At 33.5% G+C, this 17396-nt stretch overlaps 1 protein-coding gene across 1 annotated transcript; it reads right to left on the reverse strand.

Moving 5' to 3' along the window:
* Positions 1 to 504: 504 nt before the first annotated feature.
* On the reverse strand, positions 505 to 10567 carry LOC115989690 (dihydropyrimidinase-like). The gene is made up of 13 exons (XM_031113503.1): positions 10258 to 10567; positions 9684 to 9848; positions 7679 to 7730; positions 6800 to 7069; positions 6481 to 6692; positions 5400 to 5520; positions 4813 to 4900; positions 4629 to 4707; positions 4226 to 4313; positions 4068 to 4108; positions 3911 to 3963; positions 3577 to 3733; positions 505 to 1034 (listed from the first exon to the last, which is right to left on the reverse strand). Exons 1-13 carry the CDS (start codon positions 10339 to 10341, stop codon positions 843 to 845), a joined length of 1602 nt encoding a protein of 533 aa, XP_030969363.1. The 5' UTR covers positions 10342 to 10567; the 3' UTR covers positions 505 to 842.
* Between the last annotated feature and the right edge of the window lie 6829 nt (positions 10568 to 17396).

Below are 17396 nucleotides of genomic sequence, written 5' to 3' on the forward strand. Positions count from 1 at the left end.
AATAGGCCTAAAAAACGTAGTGAACAGTAATCATGAACGGTAAAAAGTGAACAGTAATTGTGATAAGTAAAAAAATATATATAAACAACGTATAAGTCTCCAACTCAAATAAACTGTTTTGGAAAGAGGGGGATGGTACTAATTCAATCCTCACATTCTTCTTTATTACCATTATATTTGTATTGCCATGCAGAGGAAAAGGAAGATTCTGACCTACATCAATTGCTGTATTAGGCCTTGATTTTTTAAGAACGTAGGCCATTCATTTTCAATCTTGTACCATCCTGCTAAATTTTGAGTTCTGGTCTGTAAATTTACAGATGACACATGCTCATCAATTAATGAAGCATACATAGCTTCAGTCTCTCTTTAATTTAATTTATTTTTCTAAAAATTCTGTAATCTAAGTGTGCTACATATGCTATTTACTATTTGATTTAAGTGTGCTACATAAGCAAGAGAAGTTCTTCAGATGCAGCAAAATAAAGAAATGAAATCTTAAAATAACAAAATTAGAAACAGTAATATTAGAGTTCCATTCAATGTACATTCAAAGATATATTCACATACATTTCACCCAGTGCGGTGATGCTAGTGGCATGTTCTCATTTATTTTTCTTTTATACAAACTCAAGGCCATATAGTAATATTAGAGTTCCATTCAATGTACATTCAAAGATATATTCACCTACATTTCACCCAGTGCGGTGATGCTAGTGGCATGTTCTCATTTATTTTTCTCTTATACAAACTCAAGGCCATATATACTTGAGTATCATGTATTCTTTACCCTCTAGGTGATAAGAAAGTAAAAGGACTATAAAAATGATAGAAAGTGCAATTTAATCTGTGGATTTAAATCGCTTTACTGGAGCTCGGTGTGAAGACAGGTACTCAGCATCTGCCTTGTCAATTCCATTAAATAGATAAGCGAAAGGTGGCATTTCTACATACTTTCCAGAACCAGGGACAACCTTCAGCTCATCATTTTCCCAAACAATTCTTCCTCCAGCGATTGTCACTTCAACCTTTCCCTAAGAGAACATAAATGAACTTATAAAAACCTTACATAAAATGACAAAGTTTAGGAGAGTGCATGCTCTCACAGGGAGAGAGAGAGGTCTCAAAACATTACAAATTCAAGCAAATACGGACAAGTTAATCATGACCAGAGCGAGGTTCATGATGGGGAAGCAAAATATAGAATTATGAGAGGAAAAGATGGTCTATAAGAATTAATAACAAAGTTTAAGAGTAGTTAAAGATTATGGATGACAAGTCTAAAAACTAGATTGAGTTTCTTAAACTTTAATTTCATTTATGATAGTTTTTTGTTGAACATTGCAATGGCATGGCTTTGCGGTCATGTTTCTGCAATATGAAGTAAAAACAAAAGACGAATGGATATGCTTATAAACCACCAAAAAGCAAAGATTACATCAGTATCAATGAAAAATACTAAAATATGAATCTAGAAACATCAATCAACTAAGCTTAACTAAAATTACATTCATCTATTCTTTCAAGAAGCCATTTTTCTTATCCAATGGGACATTTTTGGGCAATGAATCAGATGGTAAGATTACTTGCAAAGGTTTCAGAAACACGATCTGTACATTAATACAGCCATCTAATGAAAGCGTCGCAAGAACAAGCAACATCTTAAAAATAGCAGAGGATGTTATATGAACTATATCTACAGACAGTTATACATATAGAGTTAGATATCACTAGCTATGCTTTATACTATATGAAAATTGGCAAGTTATGCACCTGAGGAATGAAACCCATGTCCATTCTCTGTCAGATATTCCATTTGACACTTAAACAGAAGATTTCACCTTCATTTCCGCAATGTACAAGTGCAGATATACAAGGGTGTTCCTCATTTGTTTTCTAAGAAAGCTATAGAGCTTTTATTTTCTCAAGTGTTTTAGGAAGAAAGCTAAAGAGCTTTTTTCTCAAGTGTTTTAGGACATGGCATTTTTTTTTTTTTTGGCATACAAACAAACACTTAAACATGCATTAAACTATAAGCCTACTATTATTAAGTCATCAAGACATATATATAGCCCTATCCCTCTATCTATATTGTTGAAAGTTACCATGCCATGACAAAAAAATTGTGTCCTTGTCCACAAATTATAGCTCACAGGCCTTGCCCTGTAAGCGCACACCTATTATTGAAGGATGATTCTAAAATTGAAACTTTGATGTGACATTCGTGTCCAAAGGTTCCTAGCACTCATTCATAAACTCAAGAATTTCAGAGCAACATTTGTTTCATAGTGATAAATTACCAATTGTTCCAAAAGTTTAAACTGTTAGAAAGTGGTGAATTTAATCATTTAACTAATATTCTTACACTCCCCTTCATGTGTGGGCTCAGACTCCCCCCTTATTAAGTGGGGCCTAACCCATGGGATTTTTAACTTTTTAGATGGTAGGAAGAGCAAAGTCAGAGTTCGAACGCAAGACTACCTTCTCTAATACATTGATAAATTACCGATTGTCCTAAAAGTTTAAACAATAGGAACTAGTAAATTTAATCATTTAACCAATACTCTAACACATAGTTCAACAAAATTATGAGTGTGTTATGTGTTTTGTCAAGTAAATTTACACAATTATTACTTCCATTCATAAATTTAAAAAAATATTTTTCAATTGTAATTCTTTAGGCTACTTTATGTTTTTCTTCATAAAGTAATCTCTTTTCAATAAAGTTATTCTTACCTATAAAAATAAAAACTTTACACAATTATTACTTTCATGACTGTTAATCATTTATTCTTCTTTTGCACACAAAAATATATTTCAAAATGTAATAAGACATGTTCAATATTATCAAGTTACAAAGACACGTATGGCTGTTTACTTGTGTGTGAATTTTTATGAGTTGCTGTCTCTACAAATGATAGGTGCAAACAAAATACTTCCTCCGTCCCAAATTGTTTGGTTTGTATTCTATTTTGGGATCTCCTAAAATTATGTCATGTTTGAAAAGTCAAACACCATTAATTTATTAACATTCCCTTTACGTTCTTAATTTATTTGTGGGAGCATTTTTTAAATTAAAAAAAATTAAAAACCTAAATTTTGAAATCCACTAAAGCTATTGTTTTGCCACTAGTAGAGTTTCCAATCTATCGTATTAAAATTTTATTTAAAGATAAAGCTTGAATTTGGATTAGACTTGGTCGCTAAAGAATTCGGATTTGAAAATAGGTTTGCAAATTGTAAGAGTAGTACACTAATAGAATTTGAAATCAACAATAACTTTGAAAATTGCTTGGCAGTTGGCACCAATACTAGAAATGTTTTTTTTTTCTTAAATAATTTTTTGATAAATTTGTTTAAGGGTAATTTAGGAAATTTCTAACTTTTTTTTAAAGAGATAAGGTAGTTAATGATGTTTCCCTAAATAATTGGGTTTTTTCTAACTAAGCCAAACAATTTGGGACGGAGGGAGTATAATCTAATTGATTTTATATCCTTCTCACATTACAATGGCTAGCCTATTTTATAATGCATTGGTAATCAACAGATCAACTACATTATTGATACAAACATTACCTTTCCTCTCCTTCCCTCATAAACGTTTGTATCTGATCTAGAGTGGTGGGACTTCGCAGTTATTTCAAAGCTTGAGTTTGGGTTGAATATGATTATATCTGCATCAGATCCAGGAAGAATCGCTCCTTTTCTTGGATATATATTGAAGATTCTAGCACTGAAAAAATTGCTGATGGTGAGATAACTTCAACATATGTCAGATAGCTTAGTGGGGATCAGATCATAAAACGCATAATCCCACACTTTCTCATTCAGTTATTATTTTATTTCTTATTTTTTATAAGATTCTCATTTAGTTTTTTACATTACCAAAATAGTCAGATTAATAGCATACCATTCTGTGCTTGTTATCCGAACATAATCAGTGACAGAAATTTGGCCAGATTCCTGCATGAATACATAAATCTGAGAAAAAGGAGCAAGTTCTAGGATAGATTCTAAATCAAGCTGATTATTTTGAAGGAATGAGCAAGAAATCCATTGCAGCTTACCACCATTATATCCCATACCAAATGCATTCTCTCCTCAATACCTAAAGATTACCAGTTGCCACAGAGAAGTATTAGAAAGTGTAACACAGTATTGGCCCGAAATAATTAGTCAGAACAATGTCATTTCAGAAATAGCAGGGACTAAAACTTGTGATTACCATTAACACCATTTGGAATATTTCGGAAATCATCAATCCCTAGAGCTTTCTGTGTAGAATTAAAGGAACAATGATCGGTTCCTACAAGCTGCAAAATGCAAAAGTTTCCTGAGAAACAAGTTCAAAGATCTCCATAAAACCAATATATTAAAGGTCACGTTGTAGGCAATCAGTCAAAAGAAAATATTCTGAATTTAAGGTTATATGGTTTGCTAGCACATGGTTATAAGCTAAAATTTTGGAGAGTACTTGTATAGACAATTGTTTATTAAATTCATGTCATGGATAATGAGAACACGAATGTTTTTTTCTTTACTTATCAATAAAAATAAATTTTTTTCTTGTGTCTTTAAGGTCCCAGCTGTTATGATTGCACTATCTTCTCTAATGATGAGGTAGGAACCTGCAGAATTCCTGTTGAAAGGGCAGCTTGAAGGGCCTTATCATGTCCAGATGCCCTAATAGGGGGACTCATGACAAACCTAAAACATGAAGATGATACCGTTTGTAAAAGTTGACAGAATATATCTAAATATAAAGATACAAATAAATAAAAATGAAAAATGAAAAGTAATGCAGGATCCTACTTTGCTGCAGTGACGAAGTCAGGATCCCAAACCCCAGATTCATCAAGGGCTAACCCAGAAACTACTGGTTCTCCAATAACCCTCTGCCCTGCAATTTAAAGACGAGTTCTTTATCTTCCTTAATCAATAAATCATCTTTAAAAAAAGGAAATCTGGAGATCAGCATACATGAGTTCTAGAACTGAAGGCCAACGACTTGAAGATGACACTTAAACCAAATCAATCAGCTAGGATGGGGGAAAATAAAATTCTTGGGATCTTAATCACCCGCGTACATATTTATTGGGTGTTTGAGTGCGTGTCTATATCACTGTCTGTGTGTCGAGTTCATAACCTTTAGAGCCATGTGAAAAGCATTTTAAACTTATGGCCACATCCTATGAAAATCATTTTCATGTCTTAGATTAATATTTTGTTAAGGAAGTTTGCAAAGAATGTTCCCCCAAAAGAAGTGAAAGCCCAATTTCAAATGTAAAGATGCAACTTTTACTATTAATAAAATGATTCTCCACAATTGTAGATTAATGCTGCCATCAAATAAACTTTATTAAATCAAACAGAATTTGTAAGATTAGAGAATTGAAGACCTTTTCTCCGAGCTGTAGCTATTTCTTCCATAGCATCAATGCTCATTACATGAACTACATAGAGAGGAGTATTCACAAAACCTGCCAAACGAATTGCTCGAGCAGTTGCCTCTGCTTCCAGCTGTACAGGTATTTTTATATAGTCAAATCATACAAGGAGAATTTCTCCAAAGATATTCATGGAATAAATTTTTAAGGAAACAAGCATGATAAATAGAACAGATCAACTGCTTTATTCATTAGTCTGACCACAGCATATGTAGGAATCACAGACAGAGGGAAAAGCCCAGTGTGTCCGTGTCCATGGAGTGTCTGGCAAAAACAATTTTTTTTCATTTTTGCCATGGTCAAGAGAAGGCTGGGACACGGTTGCAACACAGTCCCAGCCGTGTCTTGAATGAGAATACAGGAACAAGAGAAGATTCACTTCTAAAATGAATCTAGATGCACTGGTTTCATCTTGGAATATGATTTTTACCTTACCATCAGACATCTCAGCCTTCACTGATCTCTCCTAACTAGGTCTTGAATATGAAAGCAGGAATATCAAGATCCAACTCTCAACCTGAACTTGATCACCACCTTCACCAAGAAATACTCACTAACCACTTCCAAATAGGATGCTTGCTCAATGTTTCCAAATGAAAAAAATATAGATTGATCTTCCCTTAATTTAAAATCAAGGTTGTTTTCACTCACTATCCTCTATAGGATAATTTCCTTCCCACATTTTGAGTGTTGTCTACAGCATGTGGCACAACCACATGTATTGTATGCTCCTCACTAATTTATAATTAATTGTCCTCCTAATGCATTAATGTAATTGGTGAAACAGTGTAAAGTCCCTACAAAGCTCGAGCACACATAACTGAATCATTACGGTTACCAGAATGTATACTCTTTATGAAAGACGAGGCAATTCAAACAGTAATCATAGTTCATCATCATAGGACTACCAAATTTGCAGAGAGTCAAACTATGATTGATATATAGAATGGAGTAGTCTGAAGGAACAACCATATACATAGATAAGTACATACATACATTCATACATACATATATACATAATTCTAAAAGTTACCAATGAAGGTCTCGAAAGAGCATGTCCCTCTGGACCAAAAATACCAAGTTCTATCATTCTTTTCTGTCCTTCATATACCGCATCTCCATTTTCTGCATGGACCATAGCCAAAGCACCAAGGGACTTGCACTTCTTAAACCCTTCTAATAGAAGCTCATCATTAATCATAAGTGCCCCCTTGTAGGCCAGGAAGAACTTGAAAGAATTTATACCTATAAGATGGCATATACATGAAAAGAGGAAATCAAAGAAGCATTCACAAAGGTCCAAAATAAGAAGAAATCTGGACAGTACAAACAGAAAAAATAAGAAAACTAACCTTTCTCCTTAACCATGATTTCCACTTCTTTTGAAACAACTTCATCCCATTTTGTAATTGCCATATGGAAACCATAATCCATGCAAGATTTCTTTGCTTTCTTTTCGTAGGCTTCAAAACCTGCTGTTAAACTCCCACTAACTGGAATAACAAAGTCAATGTGCATTGTTGTTCCACCAGCTAAGGCTGCAGCCTGACCACTGAAGAAGTCATCAACTGTCTCAGTACCCATAAACTCAAAAGCTAGGTGTGTGTGAGGATCAATTCCACCTGTTGAGGTAACAAATGTAGTCATAGAGTACATCAGGATCAGATCTACATAATTACAAATTGGTGTTGGAAACAGAAAAGAACTAAGGTATTAAACTCAGATAAAATGAATAGACCTATCAAAAATAAAATAAAATAAACTGAAAACCCAACTGACAGCTTGTGATTATTAATAATAAATCTTGTCTTTGAGAGGATGAGTGCAGACAGGCTGAAGAATAAAAATAGGAGCTATTGCCAACATGCAAGAAAGACTGCAACTCAACTTGATGGATCCCACCATGGTGGCATGCCATGCAAGACCAGAAACTATTCATCCAACTTCATAAGATATGGCAAAAGGGACATTGTCGATCTGGAAGCCTTTTGAGTATGAAATTTTCCATCCCATTTCATATATGAGGTTCAAAATAAATACAACAAAGAAGAAGTAATCTATCTCTTCCATTTAGATTGTAGAGTGTATGATGTATTCCGAAACTGTAAATGTCATTGAAAAGTATTACATAATAGTACACTTAGGTTCCAAATGCTCCCACCATACTCAAAAGAGTGAAGTCACTTATAGTGATCTAACCTGTAATTATTTTTTATAATAAAAAAAATAACCTGGCATGACAAATTTTCCAGTGGCATCAAGCATGGTAACATCATCACCAACCTGCAAAAGGCCATCAGACAAGTCAGACATAAATCAAACAATAGAAAGCATAGAATAAAATATTTTAAAAAAAAATTTAAAAAAAAAAAAAAATCAAAGGAAACATAAAGGTAAACAACCAACTAGGCAAGAAAAGGGCATATATGTATGAAAGAAAATTTATAACAGGGTAATTATTGCCCAAAAAAACATTTGTGAATGGAAAATGCATGTGTTGATAGTGCATGGTAGCTTAAAATCTTAATCTGCCAGTAGCCTAGAGCTACAATGAGCTAGAAATTGTTTCTTTTGGTATTTCAGTGCCCTATGACAGATGAGTTATTTATTTCCTTTTCTTTTTTTTTCACAAGAATGAACTCAGTATTGTATAGCACACCAAAAGTGTGGATCTTAAAGGGCTATTTTCAATGTCTCGGCATGGCTGGCTGAAATAGCCAATAGCATGAAATATATCATCCACCTTTTTCAACATTAGTTACTCTAAGAGAAGGGAGACGGAAAACATTCAAGGAAGCCATCCAGCCCAAGACAAAACAAGAGCTTGAGCATGTCCAAAGGAGCTCAACACCCTCAAACATGATATTACTATTTTTTCTACCACCAAGATACCACAAAAGTATTAATGTATAGCTTTAAAACTTCACAAAACCTCATGCGTTTGAACCCTATTTCCAACTAGCTGGAATATAAACTGTCATCAAGAATACATTAACCAGAAGCTCCTGAAAATAATGAGACCACATCTCCGAGCTACAAAACAATGTACCAGAATACGACTATCATCCCTTTGCTACACTTAAATGCAATACCAAATGATAGTGAACTGTCTTTGGTAAACAAAATTCTCCACCATAAGAATCTTTTCCAAATTAGCCAGCATCTCAACTACCAACCTCAGAGTTACCCAATAGATCCTAGAAAATGAAATTGTAGAGACCAAATCTCCTTTAAAATAATAGAAGAAAAATGTAGCAGAAGATGATCCGTCCTCTCTCCATTGTGCTTACATATTACACACTCTTCTAGATTCTCCATCATAAGAATCTTTCAGAAAACAACTATCCATGCAAAAAGAGTCACTTATAGGGAATGTCAACACAATTATACTCTTCCATAGCCACACACACACAAAACACCCTGGAATGCCCCCTTTGGAGTCACTTGTATACTTTCGCTTGCTATCCTGTACCAGTCTAGCTCAAATGTCTAGAAAAGCTGCTTTAAGTAAAGCCTCCCCATACAAAAATCATGCCAAAATTGGAATTTCCTACCATCAACTACATCTTACACAAGAATCTTATGGACTTCCTAGCCACTCCTAATCATAAGGATATCCTACAAGAACTGTCCATAAAAGCAGTCCATCAATCCAGCTCTTCCCACATTACAAACCCACAACATACCTCCAAAGTATATGTCTCACTTTTACAAACCACTATAATAGTTTCCCCAAGAGAGTTTGGTTATGTGTAGGGTAAGGTAAGTTCTATAGGACCCAAGTTTCTTAATTGAATAATGGAAAAAACTATCTTTGAGTCCGCCAACTGGCTTTTAACTCAATTTCACTAACTGTCCAAAAGACATTTATTCTTAAGACTTTTCTAGTCTGTCAGCCAACAAACATATGCATCAGGAAAACAGAGCAAAAGTAAGCGGGAGAGATCAATATTATTTATTCCATACAGCCAACATCTTTGTTATCCCCTCTAATGCCAAATTACATAAGCGTAGGACTTAAACATAGGGCCCTGAGGCTAAGTCCGATATAACATACAGAACCAACACCATTCAATGTTCAAGAGTCCTTTACCAATATAATATGATATGATCCAATCCCACCATTGATAACACCAGTCTCTCATCAATTAACAATACAACACACAATTTATACCAATTCAAAACAAAGCACTTAGTAGATTTACATAACTACAACATTTTAAAAAGAAATAGTACCTTGATATTAGGCTTCACGGCAACAATGATCCCATCCTCCACATAAACATCAGCAACCTCCTCTCTATGAGCATTCACAACAGTTCCCCCTTTAATCAATATCTTCGACGATGAAGACGAAACCCCACATGACGATTCACCATACTCAATCCCAGCATTACAAAACTGAAACATTTTTTTTTTTCAAAAATAATAAAAATTACATAACATAATACTCCAGTTTGATTAAAAAAGAAAAACCCAGAAAGTAAAAATGGAACATAGTCATAGTTTTGTTCCTGTTTTCTAATTGTTGATTGAATTATGAATATAAGTTACATGTTCAGCCTTATTTCTTTATGACATAAAGCACAGTTGACTCCAGCAGAACTTCACTTTGAAGAAACTAAAACAAGTAAACCACAACCCAAAAAAAAAAAGCTCCCATAAATATCAAAAGGGGCCAAGTTTTATCTTTTCTTCTATGTTTCATGGTTTTCTCAACAACCCAGAAGGTTTTTTTTTTTTTTTTGCAGAAGAAAAAGAAAAGTTGAAACGAGACTGAGTATGGAGATGAGAGTTGAAGAAAAAGTACCTGGTTTGATTCAGTAATGGAAGAGAAGGTGAAGAGAAGAAGGAGAAGGAGAAGGAGTGGTTGGGTTTTGAAGCTGGACTCCATGTCTGATTGAGTGTGAGATTGAGACTGAGCTCTCTACAAGAACAACTGAAAGACTTTTGGATCATACGAGTATATATAAAGGAAGAGGATCAAATGATCATATCCATATAAAGATTCTCTATTTGACTTTAAGGGCCTTAACCGTATACTTTTCAAATCTCAGGAATTCGAATTTCCAAGGTTTTATGACGTTTGTGTTTGTTTGTGGATTATTGTGAACCGGATTGTCAATGTCGTTCTTGAAAATTTGTTTGCTTTGTCGGACTTTACTAATTTTCGCCAATATCTTAGATTATGAGACTGTTGAGAGAGACCACTTCTTTCGGGCATATTGTACACTATAACTTGAAGGCCCAATACCCATAGTCAATTGCAGACATCACGGCCCATATTACAAAGCCATCATACACCCACTAAGCTAACATCTAATAATTCTAACCCATAACCCAAATCTATGGAAAATTTTAAATCTGCATCAAGGGGAGAAGTTGTCTAGCATGTAGGGCAGGTCCGGCTCAAGGCCTAGGCTTAAGGAACCACCACAAAAAAAAACAAAAAAAATTTACATCTAGAGAAGAAGATGAAAAAAAAAAACAAGGGCCTCCTTTACAACCCAAAATTTTATAATAAAAAATATAAATCTCATATTGTGAACATTTTGTAGTACCTTAGCATTTTTTTTTAATATATTAATAACACAACTCTCTATATCAAAAAAAAAAAAAAAAAAAAACATGATTCTCTATTTGGGTTTCATCATTTTGTGTACTAAAATATCCCCACACAAATTCTTAAACTCTCTAAAATACCCCTATCTTTTAATTGAATAATTTTAAATTTAAAAACACAAAATGGTTAAAAGAGTAATTTAATATTTTTTTTAAAAAGTTCCTAAGTTTTAAGCTTCCAAACTTTTATCAAGATCCTAAAAATTAGAACACTATCTCTATCTCACTTTTAAACATTATTTCACTAAACTCAAAATAAAAAAGAGTCTTATTACACGCGCAAAACGTGTGATGAGTCTAGTTTTTAATAAGGCTTTCAAAATATGAGACCAATAGAGACCTAACCTAACCCAATTGAAAGCCTAAAATGCTTCCAAAAAAAAAAAAGTTGCAAATGTGTTAGATCATCAATGATAATTAATCTCTCTTAATAGTTCGAGACTTTAATTTTTGTAAACTAATCTCCTACAATGCCACACACCAAATAATATTTATCTTTTCCTCTTAAAAATTAGATTACAAATTTACTTAACTATGTATCATCATAGATAAAGTAATATTCTTTAAAAAAAAAATTAATATACATTTTTTTTCTTTTTGTTAAAATTTATGTTTCAACTATGATATTCAATTCTCTATATGAAATTTACATTAGTTTTAGTTAGAATTATTAATTAAATTATGTACTTAATGCATCAAATTAACCTCGATTGGATTAGTATTAAATAATTTTATTTAATTAATATTTATAAATATAAGGCCCACAAAAATCTTTCGCCATAGACTCCAAATTATGTTATGCCAGCCTTGCATGTAGGGGAGTGATTTTGGACGAGTAGTAGAATTCATTGTTATTCTCCTTGTTAATGTGAAAATTCTTAGGTACTCTAAGAATTTAGTGAAATGGTATTTCCTCCTCTAATATTCATGGTGGACTCTACCACAAATTTAATGAGTGGTATCATGAATGTGAGAGAATAGAACATCATTTACCGTACTCTAGGAGTACCTACAAATTACTCGATTAATGTGTTAGCTTGGAACAGATGAACCAAGAGTTTGACTCCCTTCTACTGTGTGCATAAAAATTCCTTAACTTTTCCTTGTCTATTGTCCATATCAATTGAAGTTGTCACCCACTAAATTAAATGGCCTAACCTAATCTTTGACTTTTCAAGAAAATATCTTCCCTTTTTAACTAAAGTTGAATGCTACTTTCACCATATAATTTCCCAACTATGCTTGAATTTTACCTATTAAAAAAACCATATAATTTCCCAACTAAACTAAGTCTTTCAAGAAGATCAAAGATTAATTACTATGTCATCAATTGTTAGGAACCCATGGGTAGAACTCACCCTTGAAAACTGGCTTGCAAGGAAAGGGTGCCCAAGAATTTATAAACACATGGTTAAGTTTACACTTAATCCATATGGGACACTAGGATCATAACATACCACCACGCTCCACAGCCGACGTCCACGATAGCTCACTTTAGCGACACTAACCCGATGGTAGCCCTTTCTCTTTTGGTGGCTCTACTCACCTATTAATTATTTTAATCTAGCCTCTAGGTCACCCCCTCTAGAATCCGACCATAATGCTGCAACTCATTTAATCCCATACTCAATGAATTACGTCTGATTACTCGACATGATGGTTGGCTCTGATACCAAATATTAGGAACCTATGGGTAGAACTCACCCTTGAAAACCAGCTTACAAGGGGAGAGCGCCCAAGAGCTTATAAACATGTGGTTAAGCTTACACTTAATCTATGTGGGATATTAGGATCATAACATCAATCAAAAGTTTAAATTTCAAGTTTTTGTGGTCTAAAATTTTGTATAAAAAACAAGTTTATTGATCAACTAGTAAATAACATCCAATTTGAAAGAAATTTGACATGCGGGTTATGAACAATAATAAATATATAATTCAACAATTAGATTTTCATTCGAAATCTTAGTGAAAGACTGGATTGGTGATCTCATCTTTACTTTACATGAAAAAATACCAAGTTAAGTGGAAGGTTTCTTCAAACAACAAGTAGTTAGGCAACTATTCAATCAAATGATATTGAGCATGTTTCCTATCTCTTCTCGAGAAACAAGTGGGCTATTTCTTTGCAAAATTGTGCTCAATTTCATATGTGGCAATTCCACCAAGATCTCTTCTTTAGTTGGGGGAAGAATCTGCACGAATCAGATTTTTTGAGGAAAATATCAAGAGAGAATTGGATTTGGTTAGACAATGTGTGAGTGGTAAATAAGGATCGGTTTTTTAGCAAGGTACGGAATGTATCATCAAATATTCAATATGATTCCATAAGATCTAGTTTCATTTAAGTAACAGATTCTAGCCAATTGAAAGGATCTTCTAATCAATCCAAAGATCATTTCGATTCCACTAGTAATGAGGATTTGGAATATCACACATTGATCATTCAAAGAGAGATTCAACAACTAAAAGAAGGATCAATTCTTTGGGATCCTTCCTTTCTTAAAACAGAACAAACAAAGATAGAATTAGACTGGTTTCCTAAATGCCTCTTTGGATATTCCTCAATGTCCCAGCTATTCACAAAACGTGAGAAGCAGATGAATAATCGTCTGCTTCCGGAAGAAATAGAAGAATTTCTTGGGAATCCTACAAGATCCATTCGTTCTTTTTTCTCTGACAGATGATCAAAACTTCATCTGGGTTCGAATCCTACTGAGAGGTCCACTAGAGATCAGAAATTGTTGAAGAAAGAACAAGATGTTTCTTTTGTCCCTTCCAAGCGATCGAAAAATAAAGAAATAGTTAATATATTTAAGATAATTACTTATTTACAAAATATTGTCTCAATTCATCCAATTTCATCCGATCTGGGATGTGATATGGTTCCGAAGGATGAACCGGATATGGACAGTTCCAATAAGATTTCATTCTTGAACAAAAATTCATTTTTATTTATTTATTTCATGACTGGGACAAAGGGGATACACGTTACATCACGATTTTGAATCAGAAGAGAGATTTCAAGAAATGATAGATATATTCACTCTATCAATAACCGAGCCGAACCTGTCGTATCATAAGGGATTTACCTTTTCTATTGATTCCTATAGATTGTATCAAAAACAATTCTTGAATAAGGTATTCAACTCCAGGGATGAATCGAAAAAGAAATATTTATTGGTCCTACCTCCTATTTTTTATGAAGAGAATGAATCCTTTTATTAAAGGATCAAAGAAAAATGGGTCTGGACCTCCTATGGGAATGACTTGGAAGATCCAAAACCAAAAATAGTGGCATTTGTTAGCAACAACATAATTGAGGCAGTCAATCAATATAAATTGATTCGAAATTTGATTTGAATCCAATATAACACATGTGGGTACATAATAAACGTATTGAATCAATTCTTTTTAAAGAATAGATCCAATTGTAACTTCGTATATGGAATTCAAAGATATTAAATAGGAAATGATACTCTAAATCATAGAACTATAATGAAATATACAATCAACCAACATTTATCAAATTTTAAAAAGAGCTAGAAGAAAGGGTTCGATCCTTGTAGTTTTATTTCTCAAACCAAGAGATCCATGAATCAAGATCCTAATGCATATAGATACAAATGGTTCAATGGGAGCAAGAATTTCCAGGAACATTTGGAACATTTTATTTCTGAACAAAAGAGTCATTTTCATTTTCAAGTAGCGTTCGATAGATTACATATTAATCAATATTCAATTGATTGGTCTGAGGTTATCGACAAAAAAGATTTGTCTAAGTCACTTCCTCTCTTTTTGTCCAAGTTTCTTCTCTTTTTTTCTAACTCACTTCCTTTTTTCTATGTGAGTTTTGGGAATATCCCAACTCATAGGTCCAAGATCCACATCTATGAATTGAAAGGTCCAAATGATCAACTCTGCAATCAGTTGTTTAATCAATAGGTCTTCAAATCGTTCATTTGAAAAAATTGAATCCCTTCTTATTGGATGATCATGATACTTCCCAAAAATTGAAATTCTTGATTAACGGAGGAACAATATCACCATTTTTGTTCAATAAGATACCAAAGTGGCGGATGATTGACTTATTCCGTACTAGAAATAATCGCAGGAAATCTTTTGAGAACACAGATTCCTATTTCTCAATGATATCCCACAATCAAGACAATTGGCCGAATCCCACGAAACCATTTCATAGAAGTTCACTGATATCTTCTTTTTATAAAGCAAATGGACTTCGATTCTTGTATAATCCACATCACTTCTGCTTCGATTGTAACAAAAGAGTCCCTTTTTATGTGGAAAAGGCCCGTATCAATAATTATGATTTTACGTATGGACAATTCCTCAATATCTTGTTCATTTGCAACAAAATATTTTCTTTGTGCGGCAGTAAAAAAAAAAAAAAAATGCTTTTTTTGGAGAGAGATACTATTTCACCAATCGAGTTACAAGTATCTAACATATTCATGCACAAAGTGGTGACGAAAGAACGTATAACTTGTATAAATCTTTCCATTTTCCAATTCGATCCGATCCATTCATTCGTAGAGCTATTGATAATAGCTTAATTTTGCACATTTATATCATTAGTAGAAAGCATTATTATACTTGTTTTGAGTTAATTCATGCATTTTATAATTGGCTTTGGAATAATGCTGAATAATCAATTTTGTGCTTAATTGAATTTTAATGCATAAATTTGTCTTTTGTAGGATAATGAAATTAAATAAGTAGATTTGTGCAAAAAAGAAAGCGAATGGACTTTAATTTTACAAGAGCCATGATGAAGTCAAAGAAGGCTAACCCAATTAAATCGAAGTCCAATTCGGATTATGATTCCAGCCTGCGCACCAGTTAGTATTTGGAGCATAATTTTCGGCTCAGATGTCCAATCGAGATGATTCAAGTTGGGCTGGAAAGCTAACTTAAAAGGCTACAATTTGTATTTACCAAAAGTCCGAATTCTGAAGTTAAATGGGCCAAAAACGTCGGTTAATTGAAGCCCAAAAACGTAGGATTTCCTCCAAACAGGAATTCAACTTGTAATAGGATTCCTTGACCTATTTAAAGGCTTTTTAGGGCAAAATTCAGAGGGGAGCTGCTGTAGAATATAATTTAGGTTTTCTTAAAGTTTCTTTACAGTTTTTAGAGTTTTATTTGTGTTATGGCTTGCTAGAAGCCTTGCTAAGGTAAGGGGTGAAACCCAATTGTTTATTGGTATGTTCTTAACAATTATTTATTGGTTTTAATGTTTATGTTTTTATTTTTTTGATTGTTTTACTCATCTAGAAAAGTGTTTAGTTCTGTATAATCTTTTGATTTATCGTAGACTCTGGGCATGTTAAATGCTTAGTATTCCTTGCGAACTAATTTAATAGTTTTTTTTTGCCTAAAATCAATCAATTGCATGAAACTACCTTAGACAATTAATTCTTGAGTTTTATTGTTAAATCATCCGACTAAGATCATCCTTTGTATGAATTTTGGTTGAGTTATAAAATAAATATTGTTAAGACTACCAATAGATGTGTTGTATGTGGATCCCTAAACCTTAATGCCTTAATATATTGCCATTTTCTCTCAATTTAAATGACCTTTACTAAACTATCAAAAATCTCTTCAGTTAAACTTTATTATTTTAGTTTTATTTTCTTGTGGTTTGCTAATCAATTCCCTTTTCCCTGTGGATTCGACCTCGGACTTTCCGAGTTATTACTTCATGACAATCCTGCACTTGGGAGCATTATTTAAGTTCCAACAGCTATTTACTTGATCGCAGACATTTTTGAGAAACACCTCTAATAGAGGGACAAATAGTCAATTTTGAAAGAACTTATTGTAAAACTCCTTCAGATATGAATTCATCTGACTCAGAGGGGAAGAACTTGCAACAGTATTTCAATTTCAATTCAAACATGGGTTTGATTCGCACTCTGTGGGGACAATTTTTGCCTAGACCAAGTGTTGCACTTGTAGTCATTTTTGGCTTGGAGAGTCCCACATTGGAAGGAAAGCCTTCCTCTTCATGCCATATAAGGGATGACCAATGGTGATGGAGTACCACTAGTTTGGTTAATGTGAGACTCTCCAAGCCAAAAATGACTACAAGTGCAACACTTGGTCTAGGCAAAAATTGTCCCCACACACTCCATGTTCTGAGAAATATTTACCATCCGAAAAGATGAAAAAGACGAAGTCTTTGTCTAAAGAAATGCCTTGAGAAAGGGAAAATGTATAAAACCTTTCAACGAGATAGTGCCTTTTCAACTCTCTCAAAATGGAATCTATTCCAAACATATATGCCATGGTTCCTTACTTCGAC

Source organism: Quercus lobata, chromosome 5, assembly GCF_001633185.2.
Source record: "Quercus lobata isolate SW786 chromosome 5, ValleyOak3.0 Primary Assembly, whole genome shotgun sequence".
Taxonomy (NCBI): domain Eukaryota; kingdom Viridiplantae; phylum Streptophyta; class Magnoliopsida; order Fagales; family Fagaceae; genus Quercus; species Quercus lobata.